Source organism: Canis lupus, chromosome 15, assembly GCF_003254725.2.
Source record: "Canis lupus dingo isolate Sandy chromosome 15, ASM325472v2, whole genome shotgun sequence".
In the NCBI taxonomy this organism is placed as follows: Eukaryota; Metazoa; Chordata; class Mammalia; order Carnivora; family Canidae; genus Canis; species Canis lupus.
In genome coordinates this window covers 62,547,260-62,574,892 of record NC_064257.1, presented here as the reverse complement: position 1 = coordinate 62,574,892, position 27,633 = coordinate 62,547,260, and the positions used below count along the sequence as shown (strand labels likewise).

Below are 27,633 nucleotides of genomic sequence, written 5' to 3'. Positions count from 1 at the left end.
ATGTAATGCGTATAATAACACATTATTTTCTTTTATCCCAATCTTATTTTTGGATATGATTATTTCAAAGAATGCACATTTGAGAGTAAACTTCTAATTGCTATGTAATAGTATTTTTAGAGTTATTGTTCAATTTGAAGTAAGCAGAACATTGATGTCATTTCATACACTCTCCTCAGTACCTACTTTTTGTTGAGGCTTTCATTTACTGGCTGTTCCATTTTCATCTTCAGATTACTTCAGAATAGAATCTCAATATTTTATGTGAGAATAGATTGCAGACACTTTCTAAACCTTCCCTGAGTATGTATTGCTAATTCTGTCCAAACAGGAGTCTTTGTCCTGTGGACTGAGTGTTAGTGGTCTTCCCAGTTGTGATGAGACACTGAGATCAGATTTACTTAATAAAAATGTAACTTAATTTAAATCATTTGAAGGCTTATAATACATTAATCATGGTCAGAATGTGTGTATGGAACATTAATTTGAAGTTGTGAGAATAAACAGCTGTGTTTCCTTGATTTGATAACTATAGTATTTATATTAATTATCTAATGAAATGGAATCGTTGGAATAGAAAATTCATTATGTTTCATTAAAAAAGAGGAAATAAAAATGCCTACATTAATTAATTTTAAAGTGTACCACTTCCTTTCATAGCCCCCCAAACAATAATACCTTTAATGGAAGTATATGATCAAATACTAATGAAAATATAATAGTGTTACTTTGTATGTATTTTCATGTGTGAACTCTTAACCTGGAAATACTTCAGTATTTTTAAATAAAAAATTTAATTCATTCTAGTAAAGAATTATGATCCAATGGGAGTATACTTCAAATTTTTTTTTAAAAAGTCACTTTAATATCATACTTTTGACATACTACTTTGAATACTTTAACACAAATAGAAGTACAAGGTAAATAGAAACACTATTTCTAGAAATAGAACATATTACCAAAATCTTTCAAGTTCATTCAGTTGGAATCTCATTTAAAGTAACCATTTTAGGACACCTGGATGGCTCAGTGGTTGAGCCTTCAGCTCAGGGTGTGATCCCGGGATCCAAGATCAAGTCTCGCATCAGTCTCCCTGCATGAAGCCTACTTCTCCCTCTGCCTGTATCTCTGCCTCTCTCCTTCTCTGTGTCTCTCATGAATAAATAAATAAATCTTAATAAATAAAAGAATAAATAAATAAGTAAAAATGTTTATTTTTAATTTTCTGACTGTGACAGTTCCCATCAGGTGAAATCACTAATCATTGGCAGACCTTCTCTTGAAAGAATACCACATGTACCAATTTATTTTACTTTTCTCTGAATAAATAAAAATATTAACATTACTTTTAAGTCTTATTAACTTGAAATTAAATTTCATTTAAACATTTATTAGACTATTAAAGACCTAGTGGAAAGTGGGATATTAATATTAATAATATTGATATTAAGTATTATATATCATGCACTGGGTCAAAGAAAATCATCTTCTTCATGGAAGAAACTACTTGATTGATTCTGTGCATTATGAAGATTTGAGTGAGGTGCTGAGCTACTTAAAAATAGGAGTTTGTCTGAACACAGGAGAAGAAAAAAAAATAGAGAAGCAAATCATAAAGCAGACTCTTCACTCTAAAAGAACACACTGAGGGTTACTGGGGGTGGGGGTGTGGGTGGGGAGATAGGTTAAATAGGTGATAGGTATTAAGGAGGGCTCTTGTGATGACCACTGGGTGTTGTACATAAGTGATGAATCAGTAAATTCTACACCTGAAACTAATATGACACTGTATGTTAACTAATTGGAATTTAAATAAAAACTTGGAAATAAAAAGAATAGGAGTAAAGTTTTCAGTGAATTTGTTAAATCATGAATGTTGCATAGAAAAATGATTAATATAGAAAAACAATGACTGGAAATGTAAATTAATATTACAAAACAAATGGTCATTTCTAGATCTTAAAAAAGTTCCAATTAAATATTTTTAAAACTAGGAAACAAAATTAAAAAAAACACATCTTTATTTATTTTTTATTTATTTTTATTTTTTTAATTTTTATTTTATTTTATTTTTTTTTAGAGAGAGAGAGAGAACGTGCACATGTGTGAGTGGAGGCGAGGAGAGACAGAGGGAGAGGGAGAAGAGAATCCATACTGAGCCCAGAGCCCTACCTGAAGCTTGACCTCACAACTCTGAGATCATGACCTGAGCTGAAATCAATAATCAGATGCTTAACTGACTGAGCCACCAGGCACCACAAGACAGATCTTTAACTTAGAAACTTAACTATAGCTTATTATCTTTGTGCTATTGGAATAAAATAAGTACTAGATGCTCCTATTATCCAATCTGGGAAGTCTCAATCAAAAGGATGAAATTAAACATTTTTTCTAAATTTCTGTTTCTTCCAAGTAGTGATAAAGAAAAATGAAGAGATCCTTTGAACTGATATGTTTTTAAAGCTTAAATTTGACTTGAAATATGATAAAAAAGAATTTTGACCAAAAAATGAGTAATTATATTACTCTTAATAAGGTTAGTTCTGTTGCAAGTAATAACAATTCTTTCCAATCACTGCCTTGGGATAGCTGTGTTAAGCTCAACATTACACTCCATATTTACTAAGTTGAATATTCACAGATTTCTTACCTTACTGATCTCTTTGTAGCATTTTACTTAATCACTACACCAGTGCCCTACCTGAATCATCACAAGCTGTCTAATCATGGTATAAGTAAGCCAGAAATCAATACTTAAGATTACATTACAATCCCCTACATGTTTAAACTTTAATATATATATTTACAGCTATATAATGTAAAGGTCAGAAGAGAGATCACAAAGGAAGTAAAAACATTATGAAACTAAAAGATAATAAAAATAGTAAATATCATAGCTTATGGGATGGAGTGAAGTCAATTCTTAGAAATCTTTAGCTTGAGATACATACACCAAAAAAGAAGAAAATGAGAATTATCAGTGATCAAACCATCTGTCTCAAGAATTAAAAGAAAAGAGCACATCAAACCCAAAGAAGAAAGAAATGATAAAGATATGAGCATAAAGTAAAAAATGTAAGATTTTAAAAATCAATTGAGAAGATTACTAAAGTTGAGTCTTTGCTAATACTAAAACAAATGATAACCTGAAACGAAACAGAGTGAATACATAAAGAATATCATGAATAAAAGAGGAGGCATTATAACATAGCCAACAGAAATTAAAAATATAATGAAGTGAACATCTTTCAGTTAATACATTTGAGTATCATTAATAAGCTAAAATAGACAAATACTGAAACAACAACAAGCTCTTAAGTTGATTTAAAAAATGGAAAATTTAAGCAATGCAATTGAAAGAAGATCTAGGCCCTGATACTTAAGAAAAAATAAAAATAATATTGACTTTATTTAAACACTTTGGATAAGACAAAGAAAGGACACTCCCCAATTTATATGTCCATCAATACTCTGATAAAATAGTATGACAAGGATATTAATAGGCTCTTCTCATTCATAACAGTAATTGGAAAATGCCCAATAAATAATAAAATCAGTCCAATATGTATGTTTTAGACCGCAGAGTATATCACAACAAAGTTGAATCAATTCCAGTAAATAAAAGGAACTTTAACATTTAAAAGTTGGTTTTGTTTATAACACACACACACACACACACAATCACATGTTAAATTTATTTAATCGATTCCAATGTCCCTTTCTCACAAAAAGTTTCAGAAATTAGTGATCAAGTTTGAAAATTTCTTTAATCTGATAAAATTCCTCTACAAAAGTATCTATAGCAAATATTGTTATTGGTAAAATGTTGACCACATTGTTTTTGAGAATGAGTATGTGACAAGGATGCCTGTTATGATGACTTACATTCAGCATTCCATCCAACTGTTCAGAAATACAGTAAGTCCCCAAAATTAAATAAAAGTAACAATAAGAGTGGAAGACATTAAACTGTTTATTCATAGGCAATGTGAATGTATATTGAAAATATGAAGTAATCTGGAAGTAAACTTTTAGAATAAGTGAATTTAAGAAAGTCTGCTTATATAATTTCATTATAAAGCTAATTTTATTTTTTATTTATAAGACATAAAGGAAAATAAAAGTTCAAGTGTTATCTCTCTAATAGATTAAAGAAATATCATATATCTAGTAATGAATTTTATTAAAAATATATAAGACCAGGGGCTCCAGGTGGCTCACTCAGTTGGGCTTCTAACTCTTGATTTTGGCACAGGTCATGACCCTGCGGTCATGAGATGGAGCCTCGAGTTGACCTTTTTGCTCAGTGGTGAGTCTGCTTGAGATTGTCTCCCTCCTCGTCCTCCCCTCTCTAAAAATAAATAAATAAATCTTTAAACGTATGTGTGTGTACACACACACAAGGCTATTACAGAGAAAACATAAAATATTGAAAGCAAGAAATACTTCAATAAGTAAGGGTAAGTACTATGTCTATGAATAGAGAGCATCAAAATTGATCTTCGGGAACAAACAAAAAATAAAAGAGACATAAAAAAAGACTCTTAATTATAGAAAACAAACTGATGCTACCAGAGGGAAGGGGGTGGGGAGATGGGTGAAATAGGTGATGGGGATTAAAGAGTACACTTACCATGAGTATCAAGTAATGTATAGAATCGTTGAGTCACTATGGCTGTGCATCCAAAACTAACACTGTATGCTAAGTATACTGGAATTAAAATTTAAATAATTAATTTTTGAAATAAATGATATCTTAGTCGAAATCCTAGATGTGCTTTTGTGGAAATTGACAAACTGTTTTTAAAATTTATATGAACCATTTTAGACCAAGAATAGCCAAGTGACTGCAGCAAAAAAGAACCATGTATATGAAAATACTTCTAAAAAATTAGATGAAGCTTTAAGCGATTATAAAAGCAATGGTAAACATGCGATTATAAATTTGCTATCGGACTTTTTAATTAGGAAACATATACTGGAGAGTATTTCACAGGTACTCTGATCAAATGAAAGATTTTGTTTAAAAAGACAATGAAAGTTTCAGAACCAGAAGCTAAATAAGACGAGAAGCCTCTCTCTTCACTCTCTCTTCTTAAATATATGTACACACATGTTTACGTTTTATGCATATTTATATATATATTATATTATGTATAATGTCATATACTTTTTAAATTTATTTATTTATTTATTTATCTATCTTTTTATTTATCTATCTATTTATTTATTTATTTATTTATTTATTTGAAAGAGAGACAGAGATAGCAGGAGCTGGTGGGAGAGGGACAGGGGGAGATAATCTTCAAGCCGACTTCCTACTGAGTACAGAGCCCCACTTGGGGCTTGATCCCCCACCCATGAGGTCATGGCCTGCAGGCAGGCAGGTGTGCTTATAAAATGTGCCAGACCTATGTCCTACGTTGTATTGATGAAGGTTGGGTGCTCCCCTTGCAGGGAGATTTTAACATGATAATGAAGCAGAGGTAACTAAGGACAAGGGGAGGGAGCTATGTTACTTCCAGAGCCTGTATAAACTAGATGGGGTCTTGATTCCCCTTCTCAATAAGGAAGGAAGGTAGGGTCTTGCTTACTTTTGAAACAACCCTGTGAGTCTTACCACTGATTGCTGATCTCTGATATGGTTCGGCTATTTCTAGAGATCTTAGCTTTTGCATGTCCCTTCTTGCCTTAGAATCCTTAACTACTGAGGTTTTGGCATTTCTTTGTAGTTCTGACACCCCCTAGGAAGTTGCCCAAGAAGTTGTGCTTGAGCCAGTAGGGCAGAGATCACAGAAAATAGCTGGAGGCCTAAAATGGCTTCTCCTGTGTCATGAAAGCTGAGTCTCGTCTTTCTTTTGGGGGGGATCCCTAACCCTTTTTGCTTACAGTATTGCTTCAGCAGTAAAAATGAAGTAGCACTACCGCATATAATCTATTTAACAAAAGATCTTCATGTTTTCTGATCGGTTTATAGAACGACACCTTATATTAGCTGGAGTAAGAGTAGCGTAAGGATCAAAAGAAGAAAAGAAAGAGGAAAGGGGGGGTAGGTCTATCATATGGGTAGGCAAAGAATGGAAGAAAGAAAAAAGTACATGTTTTTCCCAGGCACAGCAGTCTGCTAATGTTCATCCATTTATCTTTCACTATTGAAGGTCATCGTAAATGAGGGATGTGTAACAAAATTCCTATATGAACTTTATTATACTTCATTTAAATTCATTTCAATTCTCACATTTTCTTGTCACTCTAGTTCCTTAAGCTCCCAAACTATATCAAAGCAAATTTATATCTATTTACTACCAACAGATATTTGTATAAAAGGTCATTGAAATCAATAGTCTATTGTACTGATTCTTAGGTTAAAGGGGGAACAAAATGATTTTGTTCTATTTTTGAAATAATGAGATTTTCATGCCGTCACACAGAAATACTAGTCCCAATGGAACTCATTTTGCCCTGTCTGTACATGAGGACTTTCTTGACAGGGCTCAGTTAGAAATGCATGAATCACTCCAGGTATTTCAGTGTAATTTCATATATATTGCCATATTACTGAAAGTGTTGAAGAAACAAAAGTCAAAGAAGGCAGATACCAGATACGTGTGTTTGCTAGCTGGCAGGGAGTGAGACGATAGGCACCAAAATAAACTAGAGATGAGTGACTTTCAGGAAACGATAATCCAGAGAAACAAATATAAAATTTCACATATAACAATGATCTTGAGCTGGCTTGCTTCTGCTAGAGAAATAAAAATGCTGCTACTGTTCCTCTTCTGAATTCCAAATACAGTGTGAGTCTTGGCTGAGTGGAATCTAGTATGGAATCATGCTGGCAGGGACTCTGGAAAAGTAGGTCAGAGCCTCACTGCCCCGCAACACACTAGAAAACATAGAAGGGGGAATGGTCCTGAGTTGCCAGCAGTTACTATGGCACGGTGATTTTCTCAAGACTAAGGTAGAAGAGAGAATCTTAAGAAAATTCTGTCAACTTCCATGAAAAGAAAATTTTAGAGCAGAGGAAATATTGTAAAACTCAAATGTTATCTGGGACCAAGAGTAGGAAACGGAAGGAATGCAAAAAACAAGAAGGAGTTTTTTCTTTCTTATTTGATGAATGAAAGTGTTGCGTGATCACCTCCCCATAGGTCGTGATGAAGCCCTTTGAGACTTTTGTGACCTCCTTCCATTCTCCAGGCTGTTGGTGACACCTCACCCCATAAGCTGTTTATTACTTGAAACGCTCAACGATGAACTACAGATGCTTGGTCGGGCACACGGTCCTTGGTTGGATTCTCGTTAATTTTTTAATCCAATATAGATATACTACTAAAACTTCCTTGAGTTAGTACTGCAAGTATTTGAAATTTAAGCATAGGACTGTACACTGTAAGACAAATCGCAATAAAAATGCTAATAATTTTTATGATTATTTAAAAATAATCACATTTTTAAATTTTAGTAAAAATTTTCCATACCTGATAAGATATTTGCGTATTTGATACATATGGGGGAGTAATGGTCTTTAAAGTTGTTAAAATAATATTTTATTTTATAAGAAATATTTTCATGAAAGTACGTCAAATAGACTTCCAATCTCACCATTGTATAACTTAGCTCACTTGCATGCAAAATAGAAGCATCATCCTCCCTCTGGTGGAAACTCCTCTTAATTATAGGTAAATGCCTAAGAAATAAGCAATCTCCAAGGAGATCATCTTGTTAAAACAAAATTATTCATTTATGGTGAACTGCAAAAAAGAAGCTATAAAATGTGTAGCATTACATACCGCTGATAATCAAAAGACTTGTTTGTTACTGAGGCCACGACAAAGACTGGTGACTAATAAAGTACTTTAAGACATTAATATAAGGACATTTTCTAATTTGTGAATTCAAATTAAAATGTGACATGCATTTAACTGTTCTGCATTATGTACATAATACTTAAGTAGAAGTAAAGTAGTAATTAAGAAAAATATACCTATACCTTAATAATACTGCATAATTTAAAAAAATAAAAAAATAATATTGCATAATTTAACCATTTTTATCAACATTATTTTTAAATGGCACTGCCTTTCTATAATTCTCAATTGCCTTTTGAATTGAGCATAGGGAGTATAAATATATTAAAATTTTGTTGTGCTTTTCTACAAACAGCAATTATGTCCTAATGCAGCATTAGCTTGTATCTTTTACTATATGTGAAAGAAAATTGGTCACGCCATTTAAATAGTATTTATCGTAGAGGATTTTCTAAAACACGTAGTGTTTTATAAACTTAAAAATTGTTCCATTTGTTTCAGATTTATATATGTTGCTCTTACAAAGCCAGTCAGGTTTTATTATTTCAGATGATTGCCGAGTACACCAACCTTTGGCGTTATGACTTCATTTTTACCCTACAATAATTCTCTTAATGGCTACTAGAATTGATTGCAATAGCAGGCATGCCTTCTATTAATATTATGCAAGAGTAAAAGCAGTTCTTGGCAGATTCCTAAATAGAATTCATCTGTTTAAATATGCATTTTTTGATTACTGTCTAACCTTTTACAACCTTTAATGTCTATCTTTGCCATTAAAAATTAATCCACCAGTCTATCAGGTAAAATAATAATCCAAATAGATCTGCATTACTTCACCTCATCTATCAAATCAGATAAGACTATTATTTTTACTATTTGTAGATATATATATGTAACCATAAATCACTGTCTAGTAGGGAAAAAAAAAACCTAGTATAATGTAATATTATGTTGACAAAATATATGGATTGTCAAATATATTTTATGAATATCCAAGATTTTCCACACCTACAAGAGGAGAATCTCAAAGAAAATTAGCAAAAAGGAATAGCACTATTGTTTCCATTGATTTATCCATTCATTCATCCATCCAACCAAAAATGTTTGGAATCCTGTTATCCTATTTATTAGTTGTGCTGTGCAGAACATGAAACATTCATGAAAACGGTAAGATAGTGTAGCTTTATTTACTTTTGCTAAGTATCTGTCTATATCTATGTATATCTATCTCTGTCTATAGAGATGCCTATACAGACCTATCTGTAGACAGAGATAGATATAGGTACAGATATAGACAATATCTCCACAGAACATTATTGCCCAGAAGAAAATATGGTTCTGGTAAAATAAATAAATAAATAAATAAATAAATAAATAAATAAATAAATAAATAAAAAAAATAAATTTTTGATAATGCTATGTGTTTTATTACTCTTAGAGATGCATATCGGTTGAGAGCATTTAGTAAAACTCTTCATAAACTATACGGAAAATAACTATGTTTAAACATTTTGCAGCTCTGTGTTTATTAAGCTATTTTCACTGAGGAATCCTTTTTCATGGAGCAAAATATAACAGAAAATGTGGCCTGTGAGGCATGTGGAAGGTACTGTGGCAGACTAGACTGTTGAATCAGGGTATTTTTCTAATGCTGGCACTGATTAGAAAGCAACTTGGAAACAAATGGGAAACACATGCTCTCTTTTTCATCACTTTCTTCAGTATACAATTATGAGTGATACTTAAGGATATTTAATGTTTAGGGGATCCCTGGGTGGCTCGGTGGTTGAGCGTCTGCCTTTGGCCCAGGGCGTGATCCTGGGGTCCCAGGATCGAATCCCACGTCGGGCTTGTGCATGGAGCCTGCTTCTCCCTCTGCCTGTGTCTCTGCCTCTCTTTCTCTGTGTCACTCATGAATAAATAAATAAAATCTTTTAAAAAAAGGATATTTAATGTTTAAAAGGCAGAAATCTAGAGAGATTTTAAATATACTTGAAAACACACATCTGAGAAGAGCTTTTTGACCTCCATCTTGTGCCTTTGGGGGGATCTGAATTACATTCTGTGATGCCATGATAATGTGCCGTCGCTCAGTGAGTGTCTACTGTTACAGCCTGACTTGTGTCCCTCACAGTTCATGGATGTAGAAGTCCTAATTCCCAGTACCTCAGAATATGACTATCTTTGGAGAGAGAATCTTTAAAGAGGTGATTAAGGTAAAATAAGGTCATATTGGTGGGCCCTGATCCTATGTGACCAGTGTCCTTATACAAAGAGAAGAATGAGGACACATTTGACGCAGATTGTGGGATGACCATGGAGGACATGGTGAGAAGGCAGCCATCTGCATGCCAAGGACATCTCTCCTTAGAAGGAACCAAAGCTGGCAACACCTTGGTTGGGACTTCCAAAATGTGAGAAAATCTTCCAAAATGTGAGAAATCTTCCAAAATGTGAGAAAAATCAATGTATGTTGTTTAAGCCACCCGGTCTATAGTATTTTATCATGGCAGCCCTGGAAACCCAATACACCTGCTAAGCATTTTCTTTAGGTCGTGTGGCCCAGCGGGGTCCTCAAACCCAACAGGAGGTCACGATGTGGTGTTGCACCCAGCCCCCACCAGTGAAAATAATCCTAAAGCCCCCTCATTGTGCAGAAACTGCTGGCGAAAGCCATCATCCTTTCAGTTTTATAGAGTATTCCATGGTCTGTGGTTTCCACATGAATATGGGGTGGTTACCAAAATTAGTCCATTTTTTTTCTATGATTAACTCTTCAGTTAATCTGCATTTAATAAAAGAAGAGAAATAATCCTTTACATATTGAGATGAGTTGGATAAATAGCTCATTGTTCCTCCCAGGAATACAAATTAATAACTCTGGGCATGAGACACTCATAGCCTTTTTGGCTATATTATTACTAAATGTCAAAGATAAGTTTAAGCTTTAGCGTAATGTTCTGTTAATAGAAAATACCCGCTAAAACCCAGAAAATATCAGCAGGTATTTGAAGTCTCCAACACAATTGATTGAAATGCTTTAGCTTAAAAAGTGTTGACACAGCTTGATATTTATTCTCCTCCTCGTCTAATGGGAATGGATTTATCTGTGTTGTGTACGACATTAAATATTCCAGCAAAGTTTGTCATCTTTGAGACGTTTGCCTAGAATGCTACTGTGTCGCCTGATCCCGTCCCTTGTTGCTCCTGCTAGTCAGAGAGCCCTGTTTAAGACCCTAAATGTCACTGCGTGTCAGCAGGCAATGCATCATGGAGCGCTCCTGCCCTCCTGCCCACGTGCCTGCTTGGAGACTCATCCATTCAACACGTGCCCTCTAAGGTCTCAGCAGAAGGACTCGTGGAATAAAACACCTCAATCCTTCGGCTGCTCCTCCAAAAGAAAATTAGGTATGGAGCAGAAAGTCTCACATACACTTGTGAACATCAATATTCTTTAATGGCCATAGAAACCGTAGCTCATGTTTTAATAAAACTGATTTATAACAATGCTGACGCCTCGTGGCTTCCCTTCCATGATTCATCACTTCCAAATTTTAGCAGGACTTGAATGCACCCCACACACGGGCCCAAATAAGGCTCCGTAAGGAACCTAGTGTCTACGGTGTGTATGGGCTGCGCCCCTGGGTGTGCTTAGGTCTGTGGCAGAGGAGCCGAAGGGCAAATCCCCGGCTTGGAGCTTCTGTGTGGGGGGAAAAGAGCACCCTGGTCTAATGGGATCTCCCCCAGATCCTAACAGATCTCTAATAGGATCTCCAGGCAATGCCTGAAGGAATGTCCAAGTGAGCTATTTAAGTACGACCCTGCTTTAGAATGAGACGTATCTACAGTTCCTTCTGTAATTGGGCCATCATGTGCGTGTGCGTGCGTGTGTGTGCGTGTGTGCATGTGTGTGCATGTGTGTGTGCATGTGTGTGCGTGTGCATACATCTCCATTTACACATATGCTCTGCTTTAAATTTCAGTTCCTCTTTGTTTCAGGCGAAGCTTCCACATTTCCTCTGGTGAGGCATCTCTTTCTTTTTTTTTCAAAATGTCAGGGACAGGCTGATCTTTGCCTGCGTCCGCGCTGCTCCCGTCCCTCCTGTCTGTCTCTGACATCTGTAGCCTCTGCCTGGGAATTTCCTCCTACAGTCTTGAATTATTGATTCTTGAAGAAAACATTCCAAGGCAGCCACAAATACCCGGCATCGTTTATCTATTAGGCGATGTCCTCTGTTCCTCTAACCTGTACTTCCTCCAATTTAGATGTTCTTCGTGTTTCTTCTATATTTTGTCACCCTCGAGGCCCGGAGGCCTGTCCTTTCACATTCTCACCAGACTCCATGCTCAGAACCTAATTCACAATCGAACAGAATGAAGAAACTGCCATTTCCTTTGAAACTTGAGCATATTCCTGGGGGGTGTTCGGGGGTCTCGCTTTGTCTCACTGTGTGGGGTCAGTTCTGCCGACCACACGTTAGATTCATTTTGAGTCAGATTGTCCTAGAATAGTGCGTGACTCAAGCTAGTTTCGTTCTGGAGAAATTTTGCAGCCTTGGTTAAGTCTGTGTAAATCACCACGTATCTGCACCACCTAATTTCTCAAAGAATGAAATATAAAAAATAAAATAAAAAGTAAAACAATGCACATTTTAAATATGTTTAAAATGGTTTGTGAGGTCAAAACTTTCTATCTTACAGAAATCAGTTTTTTTTTTTTTCAGAAATCAGTTTCTAACCAGTTTCTCTTCTCTCCCGTGTCTTTGTTCATATTCTACAACTCAATAACTTCGTTTCTGAGAGTTTTCAAACAGCAATAACTGTTGAATAAAAGCTTATCCTAGTTCTTTTTATATACACACAAATTGCAATGTTGCATTTCTTATATATGATATTTATTTGTGGGAATTTTTAATGTTATATAGCCATAGAATGGAATTTTTGCCTCTACCATATATTTTACTGTCAGAGGCTTTAATAACCCGAGAAAACTATCATTTTATAATGTAAAACAAAGGAGTAAGATTAAAAACCATTTCTCTGACATGGTCCAAGCTGTGCAAAACTTACATAGCAGATAAGCAAAGTACATATTGAATATTGGCCACGTATTGGTAATAGTGTTAAATACATGGTTTTGTGTTTATTCTTATTAACATATGTCATAAAATCTATATGTCTGCAGAATTGGGATCTCTTAGGTTGGTAACCGGAAAATGATTTTAAGATCTCAAAAGGATGTTTAATACTTCTGAAAAATAACTTTTAAAAAAACAAAAAATAAAAGTGTGTTTCATCATCATTTAATGAGAACTGGAGTTTAAATGCTCTAACAAATACAAAGTTCACAAATGGCTTTTCAAATATAGCGTGAAGCAGTCATTATGGGTGATTAGAGCCTAGAAAGACATGCTGGAGATTCTTCAAAACATATAAGCTAAAAGTCTTGCACACACAAAAAAGCTGAAAACTTTTTCAGGATTACGCAATTTAATTTTATCTACATATTTGAAGGCATCTTTGTCTGAATTCCGAGTGAAAAAGAAAAGATCAAATAAAGCAAATATACAGAGTTTTGTAATAAAGCCATTCAAAAATGTGGAAATCTGTGCCATTTATTCATCAAATATTTATTAATCACGTCTTTATGTGCTGGCACAGTTAGATATAAAAAAATAAGGATAATTCAAGAATAGATTATGTCCACCCAAATACATTTTTTTTAAAAAAAGGGATTTTATTTATTTGAGAGAGAGAGCACAAGCAGGGGAGGGGTGAGGGCAGAGGGAGAAGCGGGCTCCCCGCTGAGCAGGAGCCTCAGTCAGGACCCCGGGCTCATGACCTGAGAAGAAGGCAGGTGCTTCACTGAGCACCCAGGGGCCCCCGTCCACCCCTAGTACTTAAAAGTGGAGTCCAATAAGAAAGGAACTCCCGCGCTCCTTTTGAAGCTGAAGTGAACAGGATGCTCTTCAGAACCTTTTCTCTTACAGTCTTTTTTTCACGGCCTGTGGAATGAGAGGACAGGATTGATGTTGAGAGACGAGTTGGTTGGACTTTTCCTTGTGTAATAGACTTGGACTTTTAAAGAAAAACCCACATGGACATTTTATAATTATAAAATTAATTAAGGGGTACCTGGGTGGTTCAGTCAGCTAAATATTTTCAGCTCAGGTCATGACCTCAGGGTCCTGGGATCCAGCACCCACCCCCCGGCCCCGCTCCCCACCAGTAGGGCCCCTGCTTAGCCAGGACTCTCCTTCTCCCGCTCTCTCTCCCTCCCTCTGCTCCCCCCCCCCATTTGTGCTTTCGTTCTCTCAAATAAATAAAATGTCTAAAAAATCAAAACTAATTAAATCTCAGAAAGCGTGTGGTTTTTGATTTGGCAAGAATTCTCTCTCGCTTTGCCCAATGCTTTCAGATACGTCGTTGCCAATTTCAAGTTAAACGAGTTAATGTTGGCAAAAGAAAATTAACTTGCACAATCACAAGAAACATTTTCAAAGACCTGATACCTAAAATAGTACTTTTAATATACGCTACTGATTAGGGCCTCTACAAGTGAAATGTCTTGGACCTGTGCCTGGTATCTCTCCATCAATTCTCACCCTTCTTGATTTCCTCTGAGTGATGTCAAACACCTGGAATGCTGGATACCCAGGATCCTTGTGTAGACCTGTCTGACCGTGGTGTCTTTTATTGTGCATTGGTAAGGAAGAGATGCCAGTTGAACATAATAGAGGTAGTTCTGAATGAGGAGTCCCAGCTTTGCCCCCAAATACTATGATTTGAAATGAGGTAAGAAATTCTCTAAGCCAGTGGATGTTATAAAGGAAACTAATACCTCAATGTTTGACTTAATGAGTACGATCAATAACCGTTAACTGTCCGCCCTCAGCTCTTCTGCTTAGAAAATGCAAGTGGTGTTGCCCAGCAGCTTCCACGAAGGAGAGAAACAGTGCAGGCCGTGGGGGGACCCCCCAAGCTGGCGTTCTAGGGTTACAGAGGTAACACGTAGGGGAGGGATCATAATGCAAGTCAACAATCAGCCTCCTGCCCCACTCGCTTGTCATCCCTCCCCTGGGCCATGGAGCTAATCGTTTTTAGGCGTTGCTGGTTTTTCCCCATCTGGTGATTAGCCAACTTGTGAAATAGCTATTTATCAACTTCAAACATTACCTTTAGATTCTCTGCTTTGATAAATGAGAATGAATTTCACTTCCCTCCCACTTTCCAAAATAATTACAGGGCTCCTCTTAGTTTTCCACTGATTACAATTTAAGAAGCAAAAACATTAGTAAAAAAAAAAAAAAAAAATCAAAAACAAAAACGTCTAACCATCTGTTTCCAATTCCATAGGTACCTTTTACCTCCTCATTTTGTAAAAGGAGGACATTAGCGTGGCCGTGTTTCCCCCTAAGTGTCCTCAGGTCCACCTCTGGTTTCTGGCCGCGGTCACCGGCCTGTTCATTGCCAAAGTTGGTAACACTTAAGTGAGAGTCCATGACGGCGGTTAGGGCTTCTGTAAATGCTTCAATTAGGTGAGTTGATTTGTATATTAAGAGTTTCTACAGTGTCGTGACGATGTGACTATTGTTCACTGGAAGTGATGATTTATGCTAGAATTATTCTAGCTGTAAAAAAAAATACATCTTTTTCTTTCTCAACGGAGAATATCACCAGCATCACTCTTAAATGTGTTCTCCAGGGTCACATCCCAACTGCCTTATCGTGCCTCTGACTTCTGCAAGCCGTCCATGGGGGCCGTCTTGTCGAATCCCTCTCTCCCTCTAGCCGTCCACCAGCCTTGTCCCATCCTCACGTGCGCAACACGAGGAGTTGCACTAGTGTGCGAAGTTTTTCTTGAATCCAGTGCCTCTTTTGTGACTCTCACATCTTTTGCTTCATTTCCTTATGTTTTGTTGCAGCCCATTCTCATGGTGGCATGGAATGCAAAAATCTGAGTTCTGACACATCTGAAAAAGCTTTTATTATGTCCTGTTTTCTTCACACTGACAGATATGAGAACTCGATTAAAATCCATTGTGCTTGGAATTTTGAAGGCTTGCTTTGGGTTCCTCTGTAATCCATATTGCTAATGATTTTTGGGATACAGGTTCTTTGCCTTTGATAATAACCTTTTGTGTGCTTTTTGTGTGATTATTTTTGTTTTCTTCCCGAAGGCTCTTATAATCTTTTTATTACATTTCATATGCTAAATTTTAAAAGATGTCTCAGTCTGTGTATGTGTGTATGTTTAATTCATTCAGTTAGGAGCTCAGTGACCCCCCCCCCCTTTCTCCAAAAACCTCTCTTGTTATAGGAATGATTTTCTATATTCTAAGATTATTGTATCAATTTCAAATTCTTCTTCCTCTCTTAATAATTTCTGTAATTCGAATATTGAGCTGATCCTCCATGTCTCCTACTCTTTCTTTTATGTTTTTCCTCTCTCATCTCCGTCTATTGCTTTTATTTTACATTCTAGAAATGTTTTGTTTTGTTTTGTTTTGTTTTGTTTTACCTCCACCCATTCTGGTATGTATTTTAACTTGCCCAATATATGATTGTGTGCCTTTGTGTACACAAGTATAAATACATGTATAACTTTTCCAAGGCCTCTTTCCTTTTCATGCATTTGCTTTATATAATACCATGCTCTAATTAATAAATTGGCAATAATTATTAATAATTAATAATTTGACACAATTCAAGAACCTTGCATTGAAACTTACCTTTCTTCAAATTTAGTTTAAAGCCATGTTTATTACATTATTATTTATTATTGTTATTTATTCCTGAGTACAAATACAATGAGATCAATGAGTATCAATCAAATTAGTTCCCTATTGGCTATAAAATTTAGAACAGTCATTTAACTTCTATGTCCCAGTTTCCAAAGCTATAAAAAAGCCATAATAATCCTTAACCTAATCTTCCAGACTTGATATTAAAATCAAATGTAAAGCCTCATTAGAGGCATTTCATGGTGTATAAATGCAAGATATTATCTCTAGAAAAAGAATCCATGTAGTAGAACTGTTGGAAAATATGAAGACATTAGTTGACTTCTTCTGGAAGAGAACAGTAGTAAATCACTGATGACTTCTAGACACTTCAAGTGTGAGACCTGAATGGTCATGTTCCAATTGGAACATGTCTGCAACAAAGATTTGGTAACCAGTGAAGTAGAAACGTCATCCTGTAAGTAAAGCTATGTTTCTATGTTGTTTGAGTGAGGCATTTCCTCCTTCGTGTCTATGACAAGGACAGTTTCACGACTTATAAAAAATAATGACACCATTGTAGCCGCCCTAAAAACATCAGAAGAAGCAGAAAAGGCAAGTGTCATTGAGTAGCCTCCATTTGGGGCTCTCGTTAACTACTCCAGAACGTGTGGTGGCATATACTGTAGCTTATTTTTCAGTAAGATCCTGTGATGTTTTTATTTGGCTTTAAAATTTGGACTTGAGGTACACCATTCCTTTAAAGCCAAGAGATGTATTTATGTAGGTTTTGTGTTATTGTCTTCTAAGAATGTGTTCTGCTAACACCGTGTATCTTCGCAGTGATGATCATCTCACTGTAATCATAACTTACTGAAATGGAAATGTGTAAGCTTTGAGTGAAATACTGCTTATTTGGTCTAGGTGGGAGCATACTAGTTTCTTGTTCTTGCTGCTATTATTATTGATTTGCTATATGGATTTGCTATAAGGATTAAAACCGTGGACTTTATATTCCATGTTTAAATTCATCATGTGGCCCTGCCCCTTACCTGTCTGACCTCAGGCAGATTCGTTCTACAGCTCTCAGTGCCTCAATTTCCTAAACTTAGGTGGACACAATACTAGTGGGATGTCTGGGGGGCTCAGCGGTTGAGCGTCTGAAAAAACATAAGATGGGTAAAGGAAATAAAGAACTAAAATTCATTTTTAAATGCTCATTTACTTAAAGTAGTTAATGCACTAATGTGCTTTAAGTCTTAGATTAAAAACACATGCTTTAACTCTTAAAAGTATAAATGTACTTATTTATGTCTCTGGGCAATTTATACCTCCCCCATTCTCTTTACAGAGGTGACAATGTTCCCCAATCTCTTATGTGTATTTTCAGACATATTTTAAGCATATATAAACAAATGCATTTTTCCTCCCTTTTCACACAAATGCAAGCATACAAAACACACTCTTACCTTCTCATCTTTTTTTCACCAAAAGCTGTATTGTCTGTTGATGTCTATATCAGCACATAGTAAGCTTGTAAACTCTATTTATGACTTATACAGCTTCACTGGATGGATACATCTAACCAATCTCACCAGGCCACACCTCATGGACAGTTTCATTAACAACTGTAACTTCTTGTTATAAACGTGCGAAATAAATAGTATTGTACAATTTAAATCAGTTAGTATGTATGTAATATACCGGATGATAATTCCAAGGAAAGGAATTGGTAAGTCAAGGGATAATGCATGGTAATTAATTTAAATTTTTTTTTAAATTTTAAATTTATTTTTGAATATTAATACAGGCATGTAGCACACAACGCAAAAGGAAAAAAATGAATGGTGAAAATAAGACTCTCTCATACCATTTTCTCATGTTCATCCAGTTGGTTGGACTGGAGATAATCAGGCTTACCCGCTTTATGTCTAAATATCCTTCCAGAGACAGGTAATGTGTACATGTGTACGGAGAAGAATCCCTCTATTTCAGGCGGGTGTTGTTTTCTGTAGCATAACAGTTTATGACATCAGAAGACTCTTGCCTACATGTTTGTTTAAACAGAGATACCGGGCTGGAGGGTAACCGTTCACCCAGGAGTGCACATTATGTGGCCTCACCATTCAGTCTCAGCCATCGTAGTCCTTATCAGGAAAAGTGATGCTTCCTGGGACTCTCACTATAGGGCACCATTTTCCCGAATGAAGAAGGGATAGTGATGAATTCTGTACGTCCTCACCAAGGATTTTCAAACCCACTGCCATCTGCCTCTATGCTTGGCACGCAACGTGTATTCTGGGATTCCTCTTCACCATCATTCGAAACATTACTCTCACTTCTCTCTTAAATCTTTTATTTCCTGTGTCTCAGCCACCCTCTTTCTTAGTTCTGTGTCTAGGGTGTCACATCCCCTAGTAGCTTCCTAAAGAAACGTTAAGGGGGTGGTTATTTTTTTAAAATCTTGTACGTTAGCACATCTCTTTAGCTAATTCTCTCAGCTGATTTTTCTGGATATAGACTTCCGAAGCAGTTTTTCAGCTGTCTTTCTGATTGCCAATGTTGCTAATGAAAAATGCAGACATTCTGATTCTTCATTCTTTGTTTATGAGATTTTTGTCACTCTCCCCCCATGGCAACTTGTGGTATCTTCTTTTTTGCCTCTACTGTCCTAAAATATCAGAATGCATTACCGGTGTGGCTCACCCATCCTACTGGGTACTTAGAAGGTCCTATTAATCTGGAATTTGATTCTTTTTAATTCTAGTAAATGGTCTTAAATTATATTGCATCATATAATATTCCATTTGTTAGATTATGTCATACGTGTTTATTATGTATAATACATACAGTGATGTAATGTATGTAGTTTGTATTAAATGTGATGTGACATTTATAAATCAGCATGTAAGTTATTCTTTTTTAGCAAAGTGAACAAGAGTACTATTAAAGAGTGCTTGCAGTCAGTTCAGGAAATCACATATATGCTACTTGCAGAAGAGTTACACCCACAGTAGTGATGTCCTCTAAACAATGTAAATAAGTATTTCTTATATTTTGAAAATATTTTGGCAACAAAGGACTACATTTGACACACCATATTTTATCATTCATCTCTCACACACACACATACATACAGATACATATCTATAATATTCTACTACTCTTTATTGTAGAGACTATTCTAGAGAATATAATTATTGGTAGTGGTATATTATTGGTTAAATAAATGAATTAATTCATTTATTGTTAAATACATTCATTTATTTTTAAATGAATTAATTCAAGTTCCAAATGTCAAAGTCCACTAACACCTTATTCTTAAAACAGAAATTTATATTATTTTCTTAAATATTTTACAACCATTTCTGATGTTAAATAAGATAGCTTTTCCTTTTCTATGCTCAAAAAATATATAGGGTTATATATAACCTGGATTTAATATACTAATGCAGATCTATAAAATCATAACATATAATAGCTCTGGCCTATAATAAATGTGTAAATATTCATTTTGGATTTTCAGCCCATTATTTCCCCAGATCATCTACCTTCTTACCATAACAAAAGTGTTCAGTGTACAAATATTAAGACTGAATTTATGTGATATTAGCAATAAGAACGTTCCATCAAGTGCCATATTCCACTGAAGAGTAGAAGTAGACCTCCACTAATAATCTCCCTTTTTTGGACAAAATGTCATCATTTCATCATTATATTACCTCTCGTTATATTCGAAACATATATTTAATTTTCATTTTTAAAAAGCTGAAACGCAATTGTACTACATTTCTTTTATTACTGTTATTTTTCAGTTATTGAAGTAATTTGAGAACTAACATTGGCATTATGCTAAATTATCATTCAAGATTTGTGTTGTTTCTCTTTGTTTTCAGCATGCAGTGACCTGGAGTTCAGGGAAGTGGCAAACAGATTGCGGGACTGGTTCAAGGCCCTTCATGAAAGTGGAAGCCAAAACAAGAAGACAAAAGCATTACTGAGGCCTGAGAGAAGCAGTAAGATTTCTAAATATGACATGTGCCATTGTCTTTGACATGGAACTTTATTTCCAATGAATCACTTAGATCAAAACACATATTTCAAAATTTATTCTTTGCTTAGGTGCTGAACAAAAATCAGAACATTGCTATTACTTCCAAGCACACTCATAGTATTTTGCAAGGAAATAAAATATTTGTGACAACTCTGATTGGTTAAAAAAAAAAAAAAAAGACATATCCCCTCAGAGACGACATTAACTTTCAGTTGAAGTGAAAAAGTAGGAATATTTTTCAGTTTTGATAGCAGTGATAAAGAATAAAACAACACTAGAGATAAAGGTAAGATTGTTCGAGTGCTTGAGAGTTTTACAGACACAATCAGTCACCCCCTGCCCAGGCTACCGTTTCCGTGATGACTCTGCAGGCATTTCTACTTTGACCCAACAAAGCCAGTAGACAAGAGTGCTTTCAACAACACAGTGCAAATCAAATTCATTTTAAAAAGAAGAAAATAAGCTATATGAAGAGTACATGAATATTTTATCATCTGTATAATTTCCTCAGAGTGTTTTCTAACTCCTTAGAAGTAGGAAATGGCAATTGAAGGAAAGCACTTGCTATGAAAATTGTATGAACTTTAATTCTATATTTTTCATTTATAAAAAATATCATTACACATTTAATACATGTAAAAGAAAGATATTGAAATGTGAGCTTAATCTGAGAGGCTTCAAAAATTGAAGTATTTGCTCTGAAATATAAGAAGAGGTGGTGGGGCAATAATTAGAAGCAGCATCTTGTAGTTGACCGAGTCCCAAGTGTGTGCCCTTCTTTGCTCATTGTGACATGACCCATTCACTCTACTTTGCAATCCTCAAATAGCACTTTCTTTTTTTTTTTCTTAAGATTTTATTTATTTACTTATTCCTGAAAGACTCAGAGAGAGAGGCAGAGACACAGGCAGAGGGAGAAGCAGGCTCCATGCAGGGAGCCCGATGCGGGACTAGAACCCAGGACCCCAGGGGTCATTCCCTGAGCCAAAGGCAGACGCCCAACCACTGAGCCACCCAGGTGTCCCCTCGATAGCACTTTCTAACAAAATCACCTCATAGATGGTCATGGTTATCCATTCTCTATGGTCCCCAAATACCTCTTTTTTTGTTTGTTTGTTTTCTCATCAAGGGATTTTCTACAATCTCAACCTTTTGTATTTATGAATCTGATATAGGTTCTTAACTAATTTAATAATTCTTTTTAACTAAGCTCAGCTATCACTGATAGACATAATAATCTTCGAACATGTGATGACGATGTATATATGTTTCTTCTCATGAACTTCAGAAAGAGATTATAGTATTCCCCTACCCTGTAGGAGTATTTCTCAGGTGTGTCTTTGGAATTATTGATTACATTTTTGCCAGATGTTAATTTTTTGGATGCCTTGAGTATAGCTAAAATGACTAACCTTACTTAATAGGAACAACAGAGCTTGTTTGTCCCTGTATTCATAAAGCAAACACATCTGGGGTGAGGTAAAAGTTTGTTCCAGACCCTTACATATTGATCTTTAAAAATCCATGTCTACACTTATCCTACCAATTCCCAGACTTGAATATTTGTATTTCTTGATCTCAAATTTCTCCTTTAAACTTAAGACTAGTAATCTCTCCCATATTTGGAGATGGATAAAAGGAGAGCTCCTAGAACACTCAGCACAGTGCCTGGTTAATTGTACACATTCATAAATACCATTTCCCTTTCCGGCTTCTTGTTTCAAGAAATGAGGCACTCTTAATATAGTGGGTTATTTACAAGAAACTCATAAGTAGCTGAATATCTTTGGAAAGTAAATGAAAAACTGGACATAGGATTATTTTTACTACTTGAAATGGTCAGAGGCCAACTAGAAATAAGAGACAAAATCCATTTGGACAGATAAGACAAATCACTAGAAGAAAAAATGGCGGGCTGCCTCAATTCCTCAGATCTATACATCATCCGAGTGTGTTCTTTCCTGACTCAATCATACTTAATTTGTGAACCAACCCACGATATTATATTCCATTTCCTTTGTATTTTTATTTTTCCTTCACAGCATTTCTCAGTATCTACTGCAGTAGTAATCTACATGTTTATTCGGATTCTCTCTCTCTCTCTCTCTCACACACACACACACACTAGATGACAGAAATCTTTACTGACCATTGTATTATACGAGTAGAGTAGTTTGATACATAGCACTGCTAAAAAAAAAAAATACTAGTATGAATGGAAGAAACAAAGAAACCATCAAAATGCTGCATTACCTTGATGTACCACAATTTAATCACAGTTTTCCTCTTAAGAATGATTGTTTATTGTTTCCATTATTTTCTCCATGACGACCAATTCTGCAGCTGATTGTTATGCTTTCATTTCTAAGAAAGATTCCAAGAAGTGGAAGTGATGGGTCAACATGTGCATGCATTTCAAATGATAAATGACAATAGATGTTGTAGGTTGCTTTGCAAAAAAAAAAAAAAAAAATCTTAAGGTATTTCTAATTTCTAACTGCAGAACATGTGAGTTAACTTTTGTCTTCATCCCTAGCAGCAAAAATATTACCATTCTTTTTAACGTGTCCATTCTGCTGAGCATGCTGTAATAGTTCATTATTAATCTCATTTGCATTCCCTTGATTAGTAGTGAACTTGAACATAAAATATTAGTGGGGGAGAACTTTCATTCAGCAAAACGATATAAAATGACTCATTCAGCTCAGGCCACTCTAATAAAATACTATAGACTAGATGGATTAAACAGTTGACATTTCAAGAATTCTGGAGGCTGGGAAGTCCTACATCATGGTATTGGCAGATTGGATTCTGGAGAGGGCCATGTTCCTGCTTGTAGATATCTTTTGCTCATGGCGAAATCAGAAAAGGATCTCTCTAGGGTCTCTTCTTATTAGGGCACCAATCCTCTCACATAGGCTCCCCCTTCATGACCAACTGCCCCCAAAGGCCCATCTCCAAATGCCATCCAGCTAGGGGATAGGACTTCATCATATGCATTTTGGGAGGACACAATTCAGTACAGAGCACCAAACAAAACAGCACACATACACCCGGAAAACCACTAGTTATGTCAACTTACAAGTTCAATTTTAAGGAAGCTATATTGATGACTTCCATTATAATTGTTTTTAATTATTCCTTCTAGTATTTTGGGGAGTTTTTGCTATGTGTGCTTGCTACTCTATTTTTTAAATATATAGATTTATTTATGATCTATACATTAATAAATTATGCTTATCACTTTATTTTATGATCATATTCTACTTACTGCTTTTTTTGCACAGATTTCACCTAATCTGATAGTAATATCATCACTTCTATATTTAATTTTATTGCACTTGCCCAATATATTCATCAACATTTTATTGTCAATCTTTCTTTATTACTTAGAACTAAATGTCTTTCTTGTAAGCTTCCATAATTGAGCTCTGAGTTTTCAATATGACAGTAAGAAAACTGAGTGACTTTTATAATCAAGATATAACAATAAAGTCAACATAAAACACAGAAACATATTCTGATAAAACACAGAATGTTTGCCATAGGAGATTACCCAGAAGACAAAGAAAACCTTATTATCACAATTTCTGGTTAAGAAAAGACCAATAATCCAAGAAAAATTTGTAATTTTTAAAAGAGAAACAAAATTTTAGTTTTACATCTGTATAATATTTGATACTCATTTTAATTTTTTTTATATAAGAAACCTTTCAAATATTAGTGAGCCCTGACCATGGAAATAGTTTCAGGGATCCTTTTATAATTTTTTGTATTCATATACCATTTGGTCTTATGCATTTTTGTAACAGTAATTTTATTTTAGAATAAAACTATGTTTTTTAACAAAGTCATATCTTGCATACCTTGCGTATCAAGTTGCTTATATTTTATATATCAAGTTTGCATTATTTTTTCCTACTAGAGTATTACTTATATAGAGATTATCATTTTAAATTACAGTAATTTTTATTTTATATAGAAAACTATGAAGTAGATAATTTTGAACTGTTATGCATTAGCATTTTGCAGATTAAGAGGATTTATAAATATATATTTTATACTTTTTATACCCATATCAATTTTTATATGTAACTTTTTAAGTTGCAAAAATGAACATGTTTATTAACAGACCCAAATATATAAAAATGAAACTACAAAATTAGTGTGAATCATAAAAATTAGAGGCAAACAGTACATATATTTAAATTTCTCTAGTAGATGTAATGCTAACTTATTGAATCAATATACCTATTTAAATTTAGGACAAATATGTTCCAATAGAATATAAATGTATGCTTACATTATATGTAATGCTGATAACTCTGAAGATACAGTTTTTTATTACATTTTTTAAGGTTTTATTTATTTATTCATGAGAGACAGAGACAGAGAGAGAGAGAGAGGCAAAAGACATAGGCAGAGGGAGAAGCAGGCTTCCCATGGGGAGCCCAATATGGAACTCAATCCCAGGACCCTGGGATCACGCCCTGAGCCAAAGGCAGACGCCCAACAGCTAAGCCACCCAGGTATCCCAGTGTTTTTATTAAAAAAACATATTAAACTAGTTTCTTTTACAAAAGTTTAACTTATGCTAATTGAATTTGTAAAGGATTTGGGTTATTATAGTTTTAATACATTTTTTTAAGTATAGTTGACCTACAAAAAAAAAAAAAGTATAGTTGACCTACAATGTTACATTATTTTCAGGTGTACAACATAGTGATTCAACTTCTTTATACATGACATTAGGTTCCCCAGAAGTGTACCTACCATGTGTCCCAAACATCACTATTAAATTACTCCCGACTATGTTCCATATGTTGTATCTCTCATTCCCATGACTTGTTTATTCCATAACTGGAAGCCTGTACTTCCCACTTCCCTTTATCCATTTTGTCCAGCCCATCACCTCCCAGTCCTCTGGTTTGTTTTCTGTATTTTTAGATCTGTTTCAGCTTTTTGTTTATTTAATTCTTTAGATTCCATAAGTAAGTGAAATCATATAGTATTTTTCTTACTCAGTCTGACTCATTTCACTTAGTATAACATCTTCTAGATCGTGAACATAGGTTGCTTACATATCTTGGCTCTTGTAGATAATGCTGCAGTAAATATAAGGGTGCATCTATTTCTTTGAACTGATGTTTTATTTTGTTTTTTTAAAGATTTTATTTATTTATTCATGAGAGACACAGAGAGAGAGGCAGAGACACAGGCAGAGGCAGAGGGAGAAGCAAGCTCCATGCAGGGAGCCCAATGCAAGACTCAATACCGGTCTCCGGGATCATGCCCTGGGCTGAAGGCAGACACTTAACCTCTGAGCCACCCAGGGTCCTGAACTGATGTTTTGTATACTTTGGGTAAATACCTTTGTGAAATTGGATCATATGGTACTTTTATTTTTATTTTTTTTAGGAATGTCCATACCGTTTTCCACAGTGATGTTAGCAAATTACATTCTTGCCAACAGTATACAAGAGTTCTTTTTGTCTACATCCTCACTAACACTTGTTGTTTCTTGTCTTATTTTAGCTGTACTGACAGGTATGAGGTGACATCTCATTGTGGTTTTGATTTGCATTTCCTTGATGATGAGTGATGTTGAACATTCCTTATATATTTATGGCCATCTGTATGTCTTATTTAGAAAAAAAAAATGTCTATTCATGTCCTTTGCCCACTTTTTAAAATCAGACTGCTTATTTTTGTTTGTTTGTTTGTTTGTTTGTTTGTTTGTTTGGTGTTGAGCTGTATAAGTTCTTTATCTATTTTGGATATTAGCCCTCTATTAGTTAGATAGGTCATTTGCAATTATCTTCTCCTATTCAGTAGATCACCTTTTTGTTGATGGTTTCCTTCACTGTACAAACGTGTTTTATTTTGATGTAGTCTCAATAGATTATTTTTGCCTCTGATTTCTATGTCTTAGAAGACATATCTATAAAGTGTTGCTATGGCCAACGTCAGAGAAATTACTACCAATGTTGTCTTCTAGGATTTTCAGGTTTCATGGTTTCAAATCTTTAATCCATTTTGAGTTCATTTTTTGTATATGATGTTAAAAGGTGATCCAGCTTCATTCTTTTGCATGTAGTTCTATGGTTTTCCCAGTACCATTTCTTGAAGAAATGGTCTTTTTAAAACATTAAGGTTGTTAAAAGGTTATTTTTTATTTTTTTTATTTCTAGAAATTTTAGTAATATATAATTTATATAAGCACTTACTATTCCTAAGCTAATCACAACACATACTTCTTAAGTGATTTTATAATGTAATTTGATAATACCATCTGAAGATAGGGGAAAAATACACACACCCCTGCACATTCATGCATACACATAAAGATTGTGTTTACAGAGAATGGGATAGATTGTAGTTACAGTTAAATATGAGACCAATGCTCTACAAAGTATTTTGCAATTTGTAGAGATATTGGAAGGAAATAGTCCTTGGAGAAGCAGGCTCCATGAATCCATTCATCTGTTGATGGACATCTGGGCTCTTTCCATGGTTTGCTCTTGTGGACACTGCTCTTATAAATATAGGGGTGCAGGTGCCCCTTTGAAACATTATTTTTGTATCCTTTGGGTAAATAGTTAGTAGTGCAATTGCTAGGTCATAATGTAGTTCTATCTTTAACCTTTTGAGGAATCTCCATACTCTTTGCCAAAATGGCTGCATGAGCTTGCATTCCACCAACAGTGTGTAAGGATTCTTCCTTCTCTGCATTCTTGCCAACATCTGTTGTATCCTGAGTTGTTAATTTTAGCCATCTGACACGTGTGAGGTGGTACCTCAGTGCAGTTTTGATTTGTATTTCCTTAATTATTAGTGATGTTGAGATTTTTTTCATGTGTCTAGTGGCCATTTGTATGTCTTCTGTGGAGAAATGTCTGTTCATGTCTTTGGCCCATTTCTTAACTGGATTTTTTGTGTTTTGGGTATTGAGTTTGAAGAGTTCTTTATAGATCTTGGATACTAGCCCTTTAATATGATGTGTCATTTGGAAATATCTTCTCCCATTCCATAAGATGGCTTT

General features: G+C 35.0%; 1 protein-coding gene across 3 annotated transcripts in view; it reads left to right on the top strand.

The window, feature by feature from the left end:
• The window catches only part of SPOCK3 (SPARC (osteonectin), cwcv and kazal like domains proteoglycan 3), a 404,341-nt gene that overhangs the window by 349,606 nt on the left and 27,102 nt on the right, over positions 1 to 27,633 (top strand). For 2 of the 3 annotated variants that reach the window (XM_035699199.1, XM_035699196.2), the window contains one exon: positions 20,407 to 20,553. In XM_035699199.1, coding sequence (XP_035555092.1) covers positions 20,407 to 20,553 — 147 coding nt within the window. The remainder of the gene's footprint in view (positions 1 to 20,406; positions 20,554 to 27,633) is intronic. The other variant, XM_035699198.2, reaches the window with a different exon arrangement.